The 21532-nt window shown below is 52.1% G+C and overlaps 1 protein-coding gene across 1 annotated transcript in view; it reads right to left on the reverse strand.

The window, feature by feature from the left end:
• DGCR2 (DiGeorge syndrome critical region gene 2) overlaps positions 1–21532 on the reverse strand; it is a 64473-nt gene that overhangs the window by 15485 nt on the left and 27456 nt on the right. Inside the window, exons 2-5 of the mRNA XM_038763779.1 lie at positions 18048–18170; positions 7835–7960; positions 4352–4571; positions 2447–2523 (exon numbers count right to left, since the gene is read on the reverse strand). Coding sequence (XP_038619707.1) covers positions 2447–2523; positions 4352–4571; positions 7835–7960; positions 18048–18170 — 546 coding nt within the window. The remainder of the gene's footprint in view (positions 1–2446; positions 2524–4351; positions 4572–7834; positions 7961–18047; positions 18171–21532) is intronic.

The following is a 21532-nucleotide window of genomic DNA, read 5'->3' on the forward strand; positions in this document are numbered from 1 at the left end:
ATGCCCTTTCCCTCGGCTTCAAGTCCCTTCTCCCCCAAAGCCCGGGCTTCCCCATACGACGCCTGCCTCACTTCCAGTCTCCCGATCCAGCCGGCCCCTCGGCTGGAAGTGACTTGCCCAAGGTCTCATAGCTAACAATTGGCAGAGCTGAGATTTGAACCCATGACCTCTGACTCCAAAGCCCGGGCTCTTTCCACTGAGCCACGCTACATTCTCCTACATTCTGTATCTACCCCAGCAGTTAATACGGTGCTTCTTTTTACGGTATTTGATAAGTACTTACTATTTCTCAAGCACTGTTCTAAGCATGGGGTATATAATAATAATAATAATAATAATAATGGCATTTATTAAGCGCTTACTATGTGCAAAGCACTGTTCTAAGCGCTCGGGAGGTTACAAGGTGATCAGGTTGTCTCACGGGGGGCTCAAAGTCTTAATCCCCATTCTACAGATGAGGGAACTAAGGCCCAGAGAAGTTAAGTGCCTTGCCCAAGCCCGGGCTTCCCCATACAACGCCTGCTTCACTTCCAGTCTCCCGATCCAGCCGGCCCCTCGGCTCCCCCGTCGATTTTAATTCGCTCCTTCGCCTCTTTTCACTCGTACTTGCATCTGGGCATTTTGTCCCGTTACTGTCACGGGCCTACCCGCGGCGTCGGCCTGGCTCCTCAATTTAATGGTGAGCTCGCCGAGGGAAGGTTTTGTTTCATCCTTTTCTTACATCCTCCCCGGTAAAGAGCTCCGCACGCTGTCGGACTTCAACGGCAACGGACCAACGACGGCCCCCGAACGTCTCGCCCCACTGTGGTGTCTTGCCCGTGTCATGATACCTCGGTACAACAGAGCAACCACCATCTCCCTTGGCAGGCTGGGCCGGTGTTTAACCACCGGTGCCACAGAGCACGGCCCTCCGCCTACGGCACAAATCTACGTGGGCACGGGCCTCTTACGGTTCCTGAGGTGCCGGACTGAGAACATGGGGAAGTAATGAAAAGGGCACAGTCTTGGAAGTCAGAGGACCGGGGTTCCGATCCCAGCTCTGCCACTTACCGGCTTTGTGACCGTGGGCAAGGCGCTTAACTTCTCTGTGCCTCAGTTCCTTCACTTATGAAATGGGGATTCAATACCTGCGCTCCCTCCTACTTACACTGTGAGCCCTGATTTACTTGTACAGTAATAATAATAGTAATGGCATTTATGAAGTGCTTACTATGTGCAAAGCACTGTTCTAAGTGCTGGGGAGGTTACAAGGTGACCAGGTTGTCCCACGGGGGGCTCACAGTCTTAATCCCCATTTTACAGATGAGGGAACTGAGGCCCAGAGAAGTTAAGTGACTTGCCCAAAGTCACACAGCTGACAAGTGGCAGAGCTGGGATTTGAACCCATGACCTCTGACGCCAAAGCCCGGGCTCTTTCCACTGAGCCACGCTACATTCTCCTACATTCTGTATCTACCCCAGCAGTTAATATGGTGCTTCTTTTTACGGTATTTGATAAGTACTTACTATTTGTCAAACACTGTTCTTAGCATGGGGTAGATACAAGTTAAATCAGGGCAAATACAGACCCTGCCCCACATGGGGCTCACAGTCTAAGTAAGAAGGAGAACATGTACTGAACCCCTATTGTACAGTTGAAGAAACTGAGGCACAGAGAAGTTAGGTGACTTGCCCAGGGTCGAAGTGCAGTGGCAGAACTCAGATTAGAAACCAAGTCCTCTGGCTCCAAGTCCGGCCTTCAATCAACCAGGCCGCACTGCTTTCACGGTGCTTGAAATGTAGTAAGCGCTTAACAAATACCACAATTATTACGGGGAAACAGAGTGGCCAAAGTAGATACAGCCCGGATCTAGGAATCAAAGGGCCTGGGTTCTAAACCCAGCTCTGCCACTGGGCAACTTCGTTCACTTCTCTATGCCTCACTTTCTACATCTGTAAAATGGGGATTAACACACTGAGCCTTACGTGGGACAGGGACCGTGTCCAAACCGATTCACTTGAACATCTACCCCAGTGCTTAGTTCCGTGACTGGCACATAGTAAGCGCTTAAATAGCACAAATGCAAGGAAAAGGAAAAATATCTTCCACGGATTTGTTTCACCGCGCCTTCCGGCGCTTCCTCGGGTCCGCCGTTTCCGGGGGCCCCCTTTCAGCTCGTCGGAGGAAGGCCGTTGGCTACCCTGCCGGCACGGCTCCCCTCCCCGGGCTGCGCCGCGGAGGTCAGATGGGTTGATGCTCCCGGCTCTGGCGAGAACGGACGGGCGACGCTCCGGGACCTCACCCGACAGGCAGGTAGACGGTACCAGCCCAGAGGCTTTACAAGTCGGGCTTGGGTCCGAAATCCATCAGAGGTGGGAATGGCGGTGATCCCCTAAGCCAAGGGAACAGTTCACCCTCGCCTTTCAAACTCGATGTTATTTCTTGAAAGTGCAGAGCCCAACTCACCCTTGTAAGCCACCTCCCAGCGACCTTCGACGGAGCGATTTCGGCTGGTGATGACATACTGATAGCCGACCCAGAACCTAACGTGGAAGGGTTAAAAAAAAAAAAAAAGAATGAAAATTCAAGAAACCTTCAACTGGAAGAACGGAAGAGTGTGGGATTTTTAATCGATAAAGGGCATTCCCTCTATCTGCCTCATAGGGATAGATCCCAGGCAGCCCGGCCCAAGACTGCTAGTAATAATAGTAATAATAATGATGGCATTTGTTAAGCGCTTACTATGTGCAAAGCACTGTTCTAAGCGCTGGGGGGGGATACTTCCTCACTGCACCTGTATATATGTTTGTACATATTTGTTACTGTATTTATTTATTTATTTTACTTGTACATATCTATTCTATTTATTTTATTTTGTTAGTATGTTTGGGTTTGTTCTGTCTCCCCCTTTTAGACTGTGAGCCCACTGTTGGGTAGGGACTGTCTCTATATGTTGCCAACTTGGACTTCCCAAGCGCTTAGTACAGTGCTCTGCACACAGTAAGCGCTCAATAAATACGATTGATGATGATGATGATGATACAAGGTGATCAGGTTGTCCCACATGGGGCTCGCAGTCGTAATCCCCATTTTAATAATATAATAATAATGATGGCATTTATTAAGCACTTACTATGTGCAAAGCACTGTTCTAAGCGCTTGGGAGGATACAAGGTGATCAGGTTGTCCCACATGGGGCTCGCAGTCGTAATCCCCATTTTAATAATATAATAATAATGATGGCATTTATTAAGCACTTACTATGTGCAAAGCACTGTTCTAAGCGCTTGGGAGGATACAAGGTGATCAGGTTGTCCCACATGGGGCTCTCAGTCTTAATCCCCATTTTTACAGATGAGGTAACTGAGGCTCAGAGAAGTTAAGTGACTTGCCCGAGGTCACACAGCAGACATGTGGTGGAGCTGGGATTCGAACCCATGACCTCTGACTCCAAAGTCCACGCTCTTTCCACTGAGCCACGCTGCTTCTCTGCTGGTCTACTAAGACCAGCCCTAAATTATTCCCCAAAGCCCAGGCGATGGTGTCCACAGAAGATTGCTAGTAGGAGTCATTCATTCATTTACTGAGCACTTACTGTGGGCACAGCACTGTACTAAGCGCTTGGAAAGTGCAATTCAGCAATAAAGAGAGACAATCCCTGCCCACGCCGGGCTTACAGTCTAGAAGGGGGGAGACGGATATCAAAACAAGTAAACAGGCTTCAATAGCATCAATATAAAGAGAATTATAGATATAGATGCATCAAAACAAGCCACACGCCAGGCGAGGGGCCAAGCCGGGATTAGAACCCAGGTCTGGGCCCTTTCCATCCCGCTAAGCTGCAGGGTCCTGGGCAACCCATCTGCCGGGCATCCGCACCACCACCCCGGGAACGGGCCCCGACTCCCTTCCGCGTCGTCGAGGAGATTCCGGCCTCACCCCGCCCCAGGGGGCAGCTGGGAGAGCCCCGGGAATGCCACCTGCTGCTGGGGCGGCCCTCGGGGAGAGGGCAGCGTCCCGGACGTCACGGTACGAATCCCTAAGGGAAGCAGCTTGGCCTAGTCGCAAGAGCACGGGCTCGAGCGTCAGAGGATGTGGGTCCTAATCCCAGCTCCGATGCTTGTCTGCTCCGTGACCTCGGGCGGGTCACTTAACCTCTCTGTGCTTCCGTTATCTCATCTCGAAATGGGGCTCAAGACCACGAGCCCCACGTGGGACAACCTGAGTCTCCGGTATCTACCCCAACGCTCACAACAGAGCTTGGCACACGGTAAGCGTTTCACAAACACCGTTAAGAAATGCTTTTGCTCCTGCTCCCGCCCCAGCCCGAGCCCGGTGGCGGGGCGGGGGCCTCGTCTCCGCGGCTCTCACCTGCGCTGGTCCTTCCCGGCGAACGGGCTGGCCTCCAGGTCCCACTCCTGAGCCAGGATGAACCGGAGCTCCTGGTCCGTGGTGAAGGTGGCCAGCGAACCGTTCGCCCTCTGGCACGTCTGCACCGCATCCCAGTAGTTCTCGCCGCTCAGGTAGACCCGATAGCAGCTGGCCGTGCCCTCGTAGTGATGCCACCCTGTCGGGCACTTTCCTAGGAAACATAAAGGAGGAGGGAAATCACCCCCCACATGAGGACCTCGCCTTTTCAGCGGAGGAACCCAACACCGTGCCCGGGGCGGCCACCCAACGCCCGATCCGTGACCTCGGAGGCGGTTCCCGGGTCCGGCCCCTGCAGCCCGGGTTCGGACTTCAAATGCTCTCGTGAGGCCGCTGAAAACTGTATCTCTGTCAGCCGCGTGGCGCTTCCGGGGGCGGGCGGGCGGCAATCTTCTTCAGAAGCGGGCTCGGTGCAAATGTTGGGATCCAGGGCACGCAAAGGTGCTCCAAAGGCAGGCTGGGGCCAATGGGGCGGGCGCAGGTGGGCAGGCCAAGGGCAGCCCGGGCCGACCTGGGCCGCAACCGCCCGCACGGTGGGCCCAGATCTGAACTGAGGGTTTCTGTTCATCCACCCTCCGCTCTCCAGTCTGGCGCTCCCAGCAGGGCCCCGGCTCAGAGCACTCGCTCCACCCCGAAGATAAGCGGGAAGAGCGGGCCGGCTAAATCGACCGGCACAGGGGGGCTGGAGGCGGGGTTCATCGGGGAGGGCTCCCAGCAGGTTGTGCTTCTGCGGAAGATCGAAGGTGGAGAGGGACATGGATCCATGAATCGGAACAGGAGAGGGAATTCTGGGCAGGAGAAAGGGTGGGAACAGCGGCCGAGATGGGAGAGCCGAGAGCGAGGGACGGCTGGGGATCGGCCGAAGAGGACTGGACTTTGCGCGCCAGGTGCGGCGGGAGAAGAGGACGGAAAGGGGGCGGGGAGAGAGCGGGAGAACAGCCGGAATGTGTCCGGCCTGATCGTACTGCTCTGGGGCTCGGCACAGAGTAAGGGCTTAACGAACGCCACGACGATTATCGTCCCCATTATTACAGCCTCCAAACCAACAGTTAGGAGTTTGGTTTTAGGCAAAAACACCCTGATGGTCGGCTATGGATCGCAGAATGACTGTGCTAAGAAAAAGGCAGAAGGGGGATCTGCGGGCCCCTGAGGGCCAGACGCGTGGCGTGGACGTGGGAGGGGCCGAGCGGGAGGCGCGGGCACCCTGCAGCAGGGACAGGGGTTTCCGGAGGGGCGCGGGGCGGCCCCGCCACGGCCAGAAAAGGCTTGGCCCGTGCGCAAAGGGCTGTGACCCCAAGAGCATTCGGGAGGATGGGAATTCTCCCTTGACCCCACGGCTCCCTCCAGCTATCGCCCCACCTCCTTTCTACCATTCTTCTCCAAACTCCTTGAACAAATTGTGTACATCTGCTACCTCCAGTTACTCTCCTCCAATTCTCTCCTTGGCCCCCTCCAATCTGGCTTCTGCCCCCGTCGCTCCACAGAAACCGCCCTCTCAAAGGTCACAAATCTCCTTCTTGCCAAATCCAACGGCCTCTACTCCACGCTGATCCTCCCCGACCTCTAGGCTGCTTTCGACACTGACGACCACTCGCTTCTCCTGGAAACACTATCCAACCTCGGCTTCCCTGACGCTGTCCTTTTCTGGTTCTCCTCCTATGTCTCCGGTCGATCGATCTCGGTCTCTTTCACGGGCTCCTCCTCTGCCTCTCACCCCATAACTGTGGGGGTCCTTCGGGGTTCAGTTCTGGGTTCCCTTCTATTCTCCATCTACACCCACTCCCTCGAACTCCCTCCCTCCGATGGCTTCAAATACCACCTCTATGACGATGACAGGCAACTCTACGTCCCCAGCCCTGCTCTCTCTCCCTCCGTGCAGTATCGCATTTCCTCCTGCCTTCAAGACATCTCTGTTTGGATGTCCTGCCTTCACTTCACACTTAACATGTCCAAAACAGAACTCCGTATCTTCCCACTCAAACCCCCTCCTCCCCGACTTGCCCGACGCCGTAGACAGCATCGCCGTCCTTCCCATCTAACAAGCCCACAAAATTGGCGTTACGCTTGACTCCTCTCTCATTCAACTTACATATTCAATCGATTACTAAATCCTGTCGGTTCGACCTTCACATCATCGCTAAAATCCAACCTTTCCTCTCCGTTCAAACTGCTACCATGTTAATCCAAGTGCTTACCCTATCCCACCTGGATTAAAAAAAACAGTAATAATAATAACGATCGTATTTGTTAAGCACTGTTCTAAGCGCTGGGGTAGACACAGGGTAATCAGGTTGTCCCACGTGCGGCTCCCAGTCTTCATCCCCATTTTACAGATGAGGTAACTGAGGCCCAGAGAAGTGAAGTGAGTTGCCCAAGGTCACCCAACTGACAAGCGGCGGAGCCAGGATTAGGACCCACAACCTCTGACTCCAAAGCCCGGGCTCTTTCCACTGAGCCACGCTGTACTCTATCAGTCTCCTTGCTGATCTCCGTGCCTCCTGCCTTTCCCCACTCCAGTCCATTTTTCACTCTGCTGCCTGGATCGTTCTTCTAAAAACCATTCAGTTCACGTTCCCCGTTTCTCAAGAACCTCCACTGGCTGCCCATCCACCTCCGTGTCAAAGAGAAAGTCCTCATCATCGGCTTTTAAAGCGCTCAATAATAGTAATAATAATAATGGCATTTGTTAAGCACTTACTGTGCAAAGCACTGTTCTAAGCGCTGGATCACCTTGTCGCCTCCTATTCTCACCCCGCCACTCTCCTATTACGACCCAGCCTGTGCGCTTTCTTCTTCTAACGCCAACCTACTCGCTGTACCTCCATCTCATCATTTGTTCCACCAATCTTTGGCCCACGCTCTGCCTTTGGCTCCGAATGCCCTTCCTTCTTCCTATCTGACGGTCACTCTCCCCATTGTCAAAGCCTTATTGAAGGCACACCTTCCCCGCCAAAGCCCTCATTTCCTCTTCTCCCTTCCGTGTCGCCCCTCCTCACCCCTCCTTCAGCCCCACGGTACTTATTTACCCATCCAGAATTTATCGATATTAATGTCTGTCCCCTCCTCTAGACTGTGAGCTCATTGCGGGCGGGGAACGTGTCTAAAAACTCTGTTATACTGTACTCTCCCAAGCGCTCAGTACAGTGCTCTGCACGCAATAAGCGCTCAATAAATACGATCGATTGATCGATGGAATAAATAGGATTGACTGACTTAGAGCCAGCTGCAGGCCTGGCCACAGGGTGAGGAGGTTTCTGTGACCGGGGCCTAGCCCCGCACGACTGCTCCCCGGCCAGAACGTGTATTAACTGTACCAGCAAAAAAAAAAAAAGCCACCCTTCTCTTGAGTGACATAAGGTCCAGGAACCGAGCGGGCTAGCCTCGGAGCCGAGCTCCCGGGCACATCAGAAACAGGCCGCAACTTACTGCTAAAGCGAACAGGCTGAGCCTCGTTGATGGCGTGAGAGCGCGTCGCGTCTCCTCCTCTTCCTCGGCCGGGCCGGGATTCCCCGTTCTCCTTCCCATGATAAGGACGCTGGTCCCCGGGCACACCTAGAATCAAAGCCAGTCAGAACTGAATTCCAGCAATGGGAGATTAAACCAAGAGACCGTACGCTGCTGGTTTTCAGGGGCCTTTCATGCTGAAACGAACGCTGATTTCAACCGTATCTACAGTAGATACATTTACTCACAATCTCCTGTGCGCACGACACTGTGCCGGGGGTTTTCCTCAGCCAGAATGCTGTACTGGGCACCCACTGCATGCAGATCACGGGGCTGGGTACCGACTGGGTGTAGAAACACAGCGTGGTACTGGACTCCTACCGTGTGCAGATGACAATGACGTCTCCCACCGTTAACAATGGACCTGGCGTAGTCCGAAGGCAGGGACCTCCAACCCGAGATCCCGCGGGGCAGGTACCACTCTGACAGCGCCAGAGTCCCCCTTGCCCTCTCTCGTCTCCATCAGTCACGTTCCCGCAGGGGCGGTGGGAAGGGGTGCCCCGGGACGGAGCCAACTTGGGGCCGACCCGACGGCGGGGCGGCCGCTGTGGTCTTCGCCCCCGCCCCACGGCGCACCAGCCCGCGGCAACAGGCTCCTCTCCCCCGGGAGGGAGCCGAGGCTCTGCCCCTTCTGAAATCCCAATCCCCCCGCCGACCTTCCCGAAACCCCTAAAGTCTCCAAGACCCAACCGCCTCCAGCACTGGCTTATATACTTGTAGCCATCCTCGACCCTAGTACGGGGGCATGGGTGTGTGTAGTGGACACGTGAATTGATTTTATTTTGTTAGTATGTTTGGTTTTGTTCTCTGTCTTCCCCTTTTAGACTGTGAGCCCACTGTTGGGTAGGGACTGTCTCTATATGTTGCCAATTTGTACTTCCCAAGCGCTTAGTACAGTGCTCTGCCCATAGTAAGCGCTCAATAAATACGATTGATGATGATGATGAATGAACATTCAGCTTCATAATTCCGATTTCATCGCCCGTAAACATTGTGACGTCTCCTGCACCATTCAAATGTCGGCTCACCGAGGGCAGGGACTATGTCTTGTCCTTTTCTAATAATAATAATAATAATAATGATGGCATTTGTTAAGCACTTACTACGTGCAAAGCACTGTTTTAAGCGCTGGGGGGATACAAGGTGATCAGGTTGTCCCACGTGGGGCTCACAGTCTTCATCCCATTTTACAGATGAGGGAACTGAGGCACGGAGAAGTTAAGTGACTTGCCCAAAGTCACACAGCTGACAATTGGCGGAGCAGGGACTTGAACCCCTGACCTGAGGGAACTGAGGCACAGAGAAGTTAAGTGACTTGCCCAAAGTTACACAGCTGACAATTGGCAGAGCAGGGATTTGAACACCTGACCTCAGACTCCAAAGCCCGTGCTCTTTCCATTTTCCCGACAGCTTAGTACAGAGCATTGGGCCCAGCCGGTGCTCAACAAATCACTCGAACAATCAGTTATTTTACTGAGCGCTTACTGCGTACAGAGCACTGTACTAAGCTCTTGGAAGGAGCTCACAGTCTAAACAGGGAGACGGACATTAATATAACTAAATTACGCATATGGACATAGCCGACGTGAGTTTCAGGGAAGGGGGAAGAAAGGGTGCAAATCCTAACGCAAAGGCAACGCAGACGGGCACGGGAAAAGAGGAAATATATATACCTGTATATATATATATATATTTGTACTTCCCAAGCGCTTAGTACAGTGCTCTGTAAGCGCTCAATAAATACGATTGATGATGATGATGATGAACGGTTCTGTAGAAAAATGATCCGGGTGGCAGAGTGAAATGCGAGCTGCAGCGGGGAGAGATGGTAGGCGGGGAGATCAGCGAGGAGGCTGATGCGGTACGTCATAAGAATAATGACGGTACTAGTTAAGCGCTTACAATCACCGTTCTAGGTGCTGGGGTAGTGAGGTTGTCCCACGTGGCGCTCACAGTCTTAATCCCCATTTTACAGATGAGGTAACAGACACAGAGAGGTTAAAGTGACTTGCCCAAAGTCACACAGCTGAGCGGTGGAGCCGGGATTAGAACCCACGATCTCTGACTCTCAAGCCCGTGCTCTTTCCACTAAGCCACGGAGGATACTGTATGCTCGTCGTGGGCGGGGAACGCGTCTCCCGACTCTGACGTGAAGAGTTAGAGAAGCAGCATGACTCGGTGGAAAGAGCCCGGGCTTTGGAGTCAGAGGTCATGGGTTCTAATCGCGGCTCCGCCAATTGTCAGCTGTGTGATTTGGGGCAACTCTTCTTCTCTGGGCCTCAGTTACCTCATCTGTAAAACGGGGATGGAGACTGTGAGCCCCCCATGGGACAACTTGATCACCTTGTAACCTCCCCAGTGCTTAGAACAGTGCTTTGCACATAGTAAGCGCTTAATAAATGCCATTATTGTTATTATTATTATTATTAGTTGTACTCTCCTAAGTGACTAGTATGGTGCTCTGTACACAGTAAGTGATTGATAAACTGATGATGACGATAAGTGTTTGGATTAACGTAAGTGTTTGTGAGCCCACTGTTGGGTAAGGACCGTCTCTATATGTTGCCAACTTGTACTTCCCAAGCGCTTAGTACAGTGCTCTGCACACAGTAAGCGCTCAATAAATACGATTGAATGAATGAATTAATTAATTAATTAAAGGGTAATAACAATAATAATGGCATTTGTTAAGTGTTTACTATGTGTGAAGCACTGTTCTAAGCACTGGGGGGGATACAAAGTGATCAGGTTAACCCACGTGGGGCTCACAGTTATCCCCATTTTACAGACGAGGTAACTGAGGCCCAGAGAAGTTAAGTGACTTGCCCGAAGTCACACAGCTGACAAGTGGCGGAGCCGGAATTAGAACCCATGACCTCTAGCTCCCAAGCCCGTGCTCTTTCCATTGAGCCACGCTGCTTCTCTTGAGCCATACTGCTTCTCTCGGTAGATTTTAGTGATATTATGAAGGCTGAAATAGCAGGATTTGGTGACAGGTTAAATATATGATTTAAATGAGAGAGATGAATTGAGGATGACAATAAGGATACAGACTTGTAAGACAGGGAGGGTGGTGGTGCTGTCTACAGTAATAGGAAAGTCCGAGGGAGGACAGAGTTTGGGTGGGAAGATGAGAAGTCCTGTTTTGGACACGTTAAGTTTGAGGTGCTGGCAGGATATCCAAGTAGTGATGTCCTGAGGGCAGAAGGAAAGTAGAGACTGCAGAGGAGGAGAGAGGTCTGGGCCGGAGATCTAGTTTTGGGAATCATCTGTATAGAGACAATAGCTGAAGTCAAGGGAGCGAATGAAATCCTGAAAGGAACCCTGAATTTAACCTTGTGGGACTCCCACAATTAGGGGGGCAGAGGAGGAGCCCGCGAAAGAGGCTGAGAACGAGCAGTCAGAGACCTAGGAAGAGAGCCAGGATAGGGCAGGGTCAGTGAAGCTGAGGGTGGATAATGTTTCCAGGAGAACGGGGTGGTCGACAGCGTCCAAGGCAGCTGAGACGTTGAGGAGGATTAGGATGGAGAAGAGGCCACTGGATCTGGCAAGAAGGAGGTTATAGGTGATTTTTCAGAGGGCAGTTTCTCTGGAGTGAAAGGGACAGAAGACAGGTTGGAAGGAATCAAGGAGAGATTTGGAGGAGAGGACCTTGAGACAGCGGGTGTAGACGGGGAGTCTGAAGAGGAATGCTAGGAGGGATATGGGGTGATAACTGGAGGGAGCCATGGGGTCAAGGGAAGGTTTTTTTTAAAATATTTGTTAAGCGCTTACTATGTGCCAGGCACTGTACTAAGCACTGGGGTAGATACAATCTAATCAGCCCACTGTTGGGTGGGGACTGTCTCTATATGTTGCCAATTTGCACTTCCCAAGCGCTTAGTACAGTGCTCTGCACATAGTAAGCGCTCAATAAATACGATTGATGATGATGATGATGATGGACCCAATCCACATCCCATATGGGGCTCACAGTAGTAATCCCCATTTTCCAGATGAGGTAACTGAAGCCCAGAGAAGTGAAGTGACTTTCCCCAAGTCAGACAGCAGACACGCGGTAGAGTCACAATGAGAACCCAGGTCCTTCTAACTCCCAGGCCCGTGGGTCTATGATAATGATGATGATGATATTTGTTAAGTGCACACTATGTGCCTAACACTGTTCTAAGCACTGGGGTAGATTCAAGGTGATGAGGTTGTCCCACGTGGGGCTCACAGTCTTCACCCCCATTTTACAGATGAAGTAACTGACGCACAGAGGAGTTAAGTGATTTGCCCAAAGTCACACAGCTGATAAGTGCCTGAGCTAGGATTAGAACCCATGACCGCTGACTTCCAAGCCCGTGCTCTATCCACTAGACTACACTGCTTCATGATAGGGGAGATGTGGGCATGTTTGAAAGCAGTTGGGAAGAAATCACTCAAGAGCAAACAGCTGAAGATGAGGACGAGGGATGAAAGAAGGGGTAGGGACCAGCGCTTTGTCATGGGTTCAAATCCCGACTCTGCCATTTAAGAGCTCTGTGACTTTAGGCAAGGCACTTCACTTCTCTGGGCCTCAGTGACCTCATCTGTAAAATGGGGATTAAGGCTGTGAGCCCCATGTGGGACAACCTGATAAGGCACAAAGGAATGGAGTTGGATGTGCAGGGGGAGGGAGTGGATTTTAGGAGAAGGGAGGGGATCTCCCCTTGAAATACTGCTGGGAAAGACGGGAGAGTTGAAGAAGGGGCAGGAGAAGGGAGGGACTGGGGAGGGGCAGGGGAGACTGTAGGGAGATCACCCATGATAGTTTCAATTAAAGCCACTGGATCCCAAACCACGGGCTTCACCGAATGCTTTTTCCGGGAATTTCCAGTCCACTCCTCATCGCACCCTGCCCTTCCTCCTGTTCCCACAGTTGCTGGTGGCTGGGCGGCGAGGGCCGGGAGGGAAGGGCCCGGGAGGCTGCCACCACTTCACCCGAGCACCCGACACAAGACGTCGCGCCCGGCAGGCACCTGGGACATTTCAGGATCATTTCTGCTACTACGAGATGGGCCGAGCCCGGCCGGGGCAGGGCCCTGGCTTTCTGGACGCTCAAGGATCACGAGCAGAGGCCCACGGTGGCCGAGAAAGGCTGCGGGAAACAGGGCGGGCAGAGTCTGGCGGCTGGATCCCTCCGGAGCTCCTCCCTCATCCCTCCATCACAACCAGGATGGGAATGAGCAGCAGGGGCTGGGGGCGGGCTGGCAGCTTCCAGATCACTGGAGTTCGGCCCACCCGTCGCATAGCAGAGCCCAGAGCGGTGCAAGTCCCAGGGTACCTGCGGGGCGGGGAGGAAATCGCAGCGAGAGAGAGGGGCCAAAATCCTTCTGCCGACCATCGGAGCGTGAGCACCTGGGGAAGGTGGAAAAGTGAGGTTCTGCTGAGCTCCAGAACGGTTATTCCCAGAAACAAGAACTCAAGTCGCGGGGTGGGCAGAAGCCGGGGCTGAGGGCTTGCGGGGCAACCAGCACCTAAGTCGGGCCCCCACCACAAGGGACTGGAAGTGCAAGCAGGAAGTCAAACACGGCCCACGGGGGGAAGGAACAGAGAGCTCCGGTGCCACAATTCCTAAGGAAGACCATCGTTTTTATCTTTCTTTTTTTTATGAAAAAAAGGCTTATTTTGTGCCAGGCACCATACTAGTCGCTGGACTAGATAAAAGCTAATTAGGTGGGACATATTCCCTGTCCCACATGGCCTCACAGTCTTCATCCCCAGTTTACAGATGAGCTAACCCGAGGCCCAGGAAAATGAAGTGACTTGCCCAAGGTCACACAGCAGACCGCGCCGAACTGGGATTAGAACTCGGGTCCTTCTGACTCCCAGGCCGGCAATCTTTCCGCGAGGCCACGCTGCTTCTCTAAAGAAGCAGAAACTTGTTTGGTTCCCGCTGGCCCTGCAGGGAAAGTAACACAGTGGGAACAGAGAAGTCAGGAAACTCATCCCGGGAGTTTCCTCTGATAGGAATCTGAAAAACACCTGCTGGTGGTCCCCCGAGAGAGAAGGGAAAGTGGATTCCACAGCGGCTTACAGGGAAAGGGAGGACCGAGTGGACAGACGGCAGGAGACCGGGCGACCCTTTGGCGTGGCTCAGTGGAAAGAGCCCGGGCTTTGGAGTCAGAGGTCATGGGTTCAAATCCCGGCTCCACCACTTGTCAGCTGTGTGACTTTGGGCAGGTCACATCACTTCTCTGGGCCTCAGTTCTCTCATCTGTAAAATGGGGATTAAGACTGTGAGCCCCCCGTGGGACAACCTCATCACCTTGTAATCTCCCCAGCGGTTACAACAGTGCTTTGCACATAGTAAGCGCTTAATAAACGCTATACCTGGCACGCCAGCCTTTTATCTCAAAGGTAGGACAGGAGAGTGCAGAGCATGGCAAGGCAGGGCAGGGCAGGATGGTGCAGCAACTACTGATTTCCTCCTCCTCCTCCGTCACCCACAGCAGCACAGGCCATTTGACTGAGAGAATCTGCCCACGGAGGCCGGGGCAATCTCTCGGGCATTACTGAATTCGACAGCGGCAGCACGCTAACTTTGGAGGTGAACAGAGAACACCGGCTATAGCCTCGCAACCTCAACTACGACTTCGAGTCTAGGAAAACGGCAAATATTTCCTAGGAGTAAATCCAGAGGGGCAGAAAATCTCCCAAACAAGCTGTGCCCTCAAATAGAAACCTTGTGTGTCAGATGTAATAGGAGGAGGAGGAGGAGGAGCAGTACAGAGACGGTATTTATCGAGTCCCCCGACCCCTCTGAGGTGCGATGCACTGTACTCAACTCTTGGGAAAGTACTACAGAAGCAAGAGACACTTTCTCTGCCCACAAGACACTTGCACTCTAAAGGGAGAATAAGACACAGAAATAGTTCAACTTGGTAAAATTAAAATAGCTAGCCAAACATTCCACTGAATACACAGAATTACAAATTCTGAGGGTGGGCATGAAGGGCTAGTGGTGGTCACTGGGTGGATCCGATTCAGGGGGCTGAGAATCCCACATTAACTTGCCTAATTTGCTCCACTTCTGGCAACCTCAAAGCAGGGGATGAGTGGAATAGCACAATAAGGTGGGAGGAGGGGAGGGAGGGGAGAGGGAGGAGAAAAGAGCAGAAGGAAGAAAATGATGGGAGGAGGAAGGGAAAGGTGAAAGACCACTTGAGACTGCTCTCTTACTTCTGTTGCCCTGTACTGTACCAAGAACTGCACACAATAGGCACTCACTCCATCAGGGCAGACCCTGCCCCAGATAGACAGAAGGGGCCAAGATGATGGACGGCTTTATACTTAGCAGCAAAGATTTCTATTTGACGTGGAGGTGGACGGGCCACTGCTGGAGGTTCATGAGGAGCAGAAAGATTTGGACTGAACGGTTTTGTAGAAACCTTACTAGAAAAATGACTCGGGAAAGAGGGTAACGTGCGGGAGGGAGTGAGGAGAGACGGGAGGCAGGGAGGTCATTATCATCATCATCGGTATTTTTTGAGTGCTTACAATATGCAGAGCACTGTATCAAGCCATTGGAAGAGACCGGTACAATGGGGTCGGCAGACCTATTCCCTGCCCACGATGAGCTTAAAAGTCTAGAGGGGGAGATGGAAATTAATATCAATAATTTATCATTTCAAGATTACATAAAATTTAAAGCTATGATTTAAAGATATCCACAAGAAAGCTGATGCAGTAATCAAGGTGGGACATGATGAGTCCTTGGATCAGTGTGGTAGCAATTTAGATGGAGAGGAAGGGGTGGATTCTAGAAATGTTGTGACGAGAGAGCTGACAGGATTTGATGATGATGTATATGCGGGTTGAATGAGAGAGATGAGTCAGAGATAATTCCAGAGTTACAGAATTGTGAGACATGGAGAACGGTGGTGCTGTCTAAAGTGGTGGAAAAGTTGGAGAGAGGAAAGGGTTTGGGTGGGAAATAGAGGGGCTCTGTTTTAGCCACATTAAGCTCCTTGTTGCAAGGAATCCCGTCTACCGACTTCATTTTATGGTATTCTAAGTAATTAGTACAGTGGTCTGAAAACAATAAGAGTTCAACAAACACCACCGATGACTGAGGTGTCGGCAGGACACCAAAGTAGAGGTATTCGAAGGCAAGAGGAAACACAAGGATGTAGAGAAGGACAGAGGTAGGGGCTGGAGGGGTAGTTTTGGGAATCACCTACCCAGAGATGAGAGTTGAAGCCACGGGACTAAATGAGTTTTCTAAAGGAATGTGTGAAAAATGAGAACAGAAGGGGACCCAAAACTGAGCCTTGAGGGACCCACCACAGTGTCAGGGTGGGAGGCAGAGGAGGAGCCCATGAAAGAGGTGAAGCCAAGGTTAGATAATTATTTCCAGAAGGAAGGAGTGGTCCACTGTGTCCAAAACAGCTGGGAGGATGAGGTTGAGTAAAAGCACTGGATTAGGCAAGAAGGAGGTGACTGGTGACCATAAACAGGGCCACTTTTATGGAACAAAGTGGGTGGAAATTTCAGGGAGACAAGGAGAGAACTGGAGGAGAGGAGGCAGAGGGTTTGACAACTCGTTCAAGGAGTTAAGTGAGAAATCGTCAGAGATAGATGGAGTGATAATTGGAGAGAACCGTGGGGTCAAGGGGAGGTTTTTCCTTAGAAAAGGGGATACAAGGGCGTGTTTGAATGCAGTGGGAAAGGAGCTATTGACAAGTCTGCAGTTAGAGACAGTAGCCAAGGGGGAAAGAAGGAAGGGGGTGATTGCTTGGATGAGGGGAGAAGAGATGAGGTCATCTCCTGAGATACTGCTGGGAAGGATGGAAGTGGAAGAAAGGGCAAGAGGGTAAGGGACTGGAGACCTGTAGGGGAGATTTTACGGACATCACAACCAATTATTTCCATTTTATCAATGAAATAAGAGTCAAGGTCATTAGGAGCAGGAGGCACGGGAAGACAGAGAAACAGAGGGTTTGGGGAGGGAGTTAAACATCTGAAACAGGTGTCGGGTCAACAGGCATGGGAGTCAATAAGGAGGGAGAAGTCTTGTTGCCAAGACAGAGGAGAGGCCAGAGTTAAAAGCAGTTAAAAGCAGACTTTGAGACGGATGAAATCAGGCCCGTGTTGGGATTTCCACCGGCAGCCCTCTGCAGCCCGTGCAAGTGAGCGGAGAAAGGGTGGTGTGGAAAGGGTACCGTAAGAAGCAGCATGGCCCAGTGTATAGAGTGCATCGAGACTTCTCTGAGTCTCACATACTTCATCTGTAAAATGGGGATTGAGGAGGTGAGCCCCATGTGGGACAGGGACTATATTCAACCCTACTTGCCTGTATCCACCTCAACGCTTAGTATAGTGCCTAAAACACAGAAAGTGATTAAATACCACATTGACGATGATGATGATGATGATTACTATTATTATAATCCAGAGCTGCAGGTTGGTGGTACAATACTGAAAGAGTGATAGGGGAGGAGAGAGTTGAATTCAGCATAGGGGGAGTGGATTTGTGCATCAAGAAAAGGAAGGTGGGGAATGGAGATCAAAAGGGGCACTACGGCTTCAGAAAATTAGAGGTCAAGATATCGGAGGCCTCTGTGGGGAAACAGCAAAGATTTGCGGGGCGGGGGCATCTGGGAGGGAAGATGGGTGAGGAGATGGGTGAGGAGGTTATGTTCGGAGGGTGAAATTTCAGAGTTGGAGAGGCTGGAGATTGTACCGGGACCAGAGATGAGGAAATCGAGGGCATGGCCAAGGTGGTGAGTGGGTAAGACGAGGTGAAGGAGGAAGGAGGACGGTGATGCTGAGGAGCAAGAGGAAGTGAGTGGCGGAAGGGTCATCGGGAACAGGCACGTAGACGATGAAGTTCCCGAGGATGAGTGTAGGGATGGAGCGAGATAGAAAGGACGTGAGAGAGAGATCAAAATCCCACTTCTCTGGCTTCCAAAGTGGCCAAGTGCTATCCGGATCATTCACTTTGGCTACCTCCGACCGAGAGACACTCAAAAAGCTCCCATTGGCCCTCAAGGACCTGGCCTGCGGGCCAAATGGCCGGGTGGTCCCGGGGCCAGCCCACAGACCTCCAGCCGCCAAACAGAAGGAGGAGGAGGAAGAGGAGGAGGAGGAGCGCCTGCTCAGTTCCACTCACCCGGACAGTCGACTTCGTCACTCTCGTCCTCACACGTCGGCCACCCGTCACACTGCCACGACAGGGGGATGCACTGGATGGTCCCGCTGTGGCACGCAAATTGCCCGGGGCTGCAGCGCAGTTCTGAAAGCAGAGCCGAGACACACACACGTGGTTCAGCGGGCCCCAGCGGCGGAGGGCGGCGGGTGGCCCGGCCGGCCCAGCGGGGTGCCCCGGGTTAACTCGTGGGGTCGGGGCTGACTGAACATCAGTGAGAAGGGAGAATACGACTACTATTACTATTCATTCATTCAATTGTATTTATTGAGCGCTTACTGTGTGCAGAACACTGGACTAAGCGCTTGGGAAGTACAAGTTGGCAACATATAGAGACGGTCCCTATCCAACAGCGGGCTCACAGTCTAGAAGGGGGAGACAGACAAGAAAACAAAACATATTAACAAAATAAATAGAATAAATATGTACAAGTAAAATAGAGTAATAAATATGTACAAACATAAACATAAACATAAATATGTACTACTACTATTACTACTACTACTACTACTACTACTACTACTACTACTAATAATAATAATAATGTTGTTATTTCTTAAGTGCTTCCTATGTTCCAAGCACTGTTCTAAGAGCTGGGGGGGATACAAGGTAATCAAGGTCGTCCCACGAGGAGCTCACAGTCTTTATCTCCAGATGAGAGAACTGAGGCACAGAGAAGTTACGGGACTTGCCTAAAGTCAGCTGACAAGTGGCGGAGGAGGGATTCGAACCCACAACCTCGGACTCCCAAGCAAGGGCTCTTGCCACTGAGCCACAACGCTTCTCTAAGGGAGATGGGGCCGGGGCGGGGCCCGGGGGCGGCCGCTTCCTCCTCGACAGGAAGCAAGGAGGCAAGACTGGTAAAGGCATTTCCTAACCATCTGGGAACTCCTGCTTCTTCAACCCTACTCTACAAGCTGCGTATCTTTCCTAAAAAAGGAATTCACCACGGGCCACAAAACACCCTTCGACTGTCCGGAGCATCTTCGATTCCTCTCGGGAACAGCTTCTACCCATCCGACATTCACAAATACCCACGTCTCCTCTGATCTGAAGAAACTTGCTCTGGGGTTGCCACCCCACCTCCCATCCAAACTCCCACCTCCACTTTTTCTGATTCTCCTCTTCACCCTTTACAGACTGGTTTTCCAGCCCTTTGCTCAACCGGCACTGCGTTTTCGGAGGGGGCCACTGGCCTTCTTCTAGCCAGCTCCGATGGACCTGAACTCTGACCTCTTCCTCCTGGGCCTCTCAGCCGCCTGTGCCACCATCTCTCCCCCTACAACGCTGGAAGCCAGGTGGGTTTGCTGACACGGTCCACCTTGGCTCTCCTCCTACCTCTCTGACCTCTTTTTTGAAAGTTTGACTCGCTGACTCCTCCTGTACCTCGGGTCTGTTCTGGATCCCCACCTCAACATATCTAAAGTGCAACTTCTCTATCCTCCTTGCAAATCCTTCTCTTCCTCCCCCTAACTTTACCCCCACCACCATCCTCCCAGTTCCAAAAGCCCACCACCTCGGAGTCATCTCAACTCATCCCTACCTTTCGACCCCATCACCAAATCCGGCTGGCTTCTCCTCTACGATATTTCCCAGATCCACCCCTTCCTCTTCCCCCAAATGGTTGCTATCCCTGTCCAAGCGCCCATCGAACTGGAGCAAGGCTCTTGTAGCAGCCTCCTCGGCTGTCTCCCCACCTCCCGTCTCTCCCCCAAACGACGGCGCCGCATATCATCTCCTTGAAACGTCTCTCAGAGCTCACCTCGCCACTCCGCTAAACCCTTCGATAACCTCCCATCCCCTTCCCAATCAAACCACGGATTCAAAGCCCTCCACCTTTCTGGTGGGCAGACTCCCTTCGCCAGCTGTTCCCCTCCTCTCACTCTTCACTCCCCTCGAGTCCCCATCCTGACCGTTTCCCACTCTGATCTCCCTCTCCCCTCCCTCCAGGCTCATGCAGTCCCCCCATCCAAGCCTGACACTCCCTTCCCTGACAAACCCACCAGACCCAAGCCCTCAGAAAATCCCACCTCCTCCAACAAAAGTTCCCCCGTCTCATTATCGGCACAGCAGGTCTGGTCAACCCTTCAGCCGCTCTCGTCACGTGTGTTTATTTGGTTATGCCCAGTACAGATCTATGTTATGTCAACTGAAATTTCAATTTCATTTATTCTGATTCCACTATCTGTAAATATTTCTGGGTCTGTCTGCTCTGTTAGAAGGAAAACACCTTATGGGCAGGGAACGTGTCTTGTGTTTCTACTATCCTTCCCAAGTGCTCAGTAGGGAGCAGAGCTCTCCGTAGTTGCTCACAGCAGCTCCCTAGCTACCAACAGGCCACGGCCGGACCGGAGACAAAACGGGCTTTGCTTCCCAGCCTCGGTTTGGTTCCTCCTGTAAGAGCTCCTAACTGGACTAGTTGGGAAGGAAGGCGATTTTCTCCCAGAGCATTCCAGAACCAGAAACGAGAACCCGCGGGGCCCTCGGCTTTGCCGCCTCCTCTCATGTGCCAACGGGGGTTCCCTTTGAGTTTCCTTCCATTCGGCACCCCTCCAACCCGGACCTTCCTCCTACTTTCCATTGCCAGGGTTCCAAGGCCCCTCTCCTCCTTCCCGGCTCTTCTTGCTCTGCTCCACTCCTGATCCTCCCCTGCTAACCCTGACGCCTGCAATGGAGAGGCTGGAATTCCAGCCCAATTTAGACCAAAAATGGCCTGTTCTCCTCCAGAAGTTACTGTGACTGGCGGACTTTCCTTTAACAAGGTATAAGCTTTATTTCTCTCAAAGCCAAGGAAATTCACCCAAAGAAAAAGCAATTCCACCAACCGACCGTCCCCAGAACACAAGCCAAAGCTACTAGAAATCTGCACCCAAGAGACCCAGTGGCAGCTCCAAACTGCCGTCGGTGGGTTTGCCCACCAGGGCAGGATCGTTCTGGGCAAGGCGTCATAGCCCAGTCACCCCACGGCTAAAGCAGCAATGGGTCCATGTTGTGCTTAATTGGCATTCCTGAAACGTGAGTTCTCAAATGAGGAAGAAAGTACAATCAAGTCTGCTCACGGATTACTGCGGTTCAGTCCAGAACAGGCCAGTCCCCTGCCGACCTTCGCCCACACACACTACAAAATTTACTTAGGCCCACAGCAATGTCTAGGGCAATTAACATCAGATGGGCCATTACAGCTTCCCCCCAGGCTGGCCCAATTAGTGACAGTCAGCACAGTGGAGCCGCTAGCCTGCCCATTTGGAGAAGATGATAATGATAATAATAATAATAATAATAATAATAATAATAATAATAATAATAGCATTTATAAAGCACTTACTATGTGCAAAGCCCTGATCTAATTGGTGGGGAGGTTACAAAGTGATCAGGTTGTGCCACAGGGGGCTTGGTCAATCCCCATTTTCCAGATGAGGTAACTGAGGCCCAGAGAAATGAAGTGACTT

The sequence above is a fragment of the Tachyglossus aculeatus genome, chromosome 21, assembly GCF_015852505.1.
Source record: "Tachyglossus aculeatus isolate mTacAcu1 chromosome 21, mTacAcu1.pri, whole genome shotgun sequence".
NCBI classification, from domain to species: domain Eukaryota; kingdom Metazoa; phylum Chordata; class Mammalia; order Monotremata; family Tachyglossidae; genus Tachyglossus; species Tachyglossus aculeatus.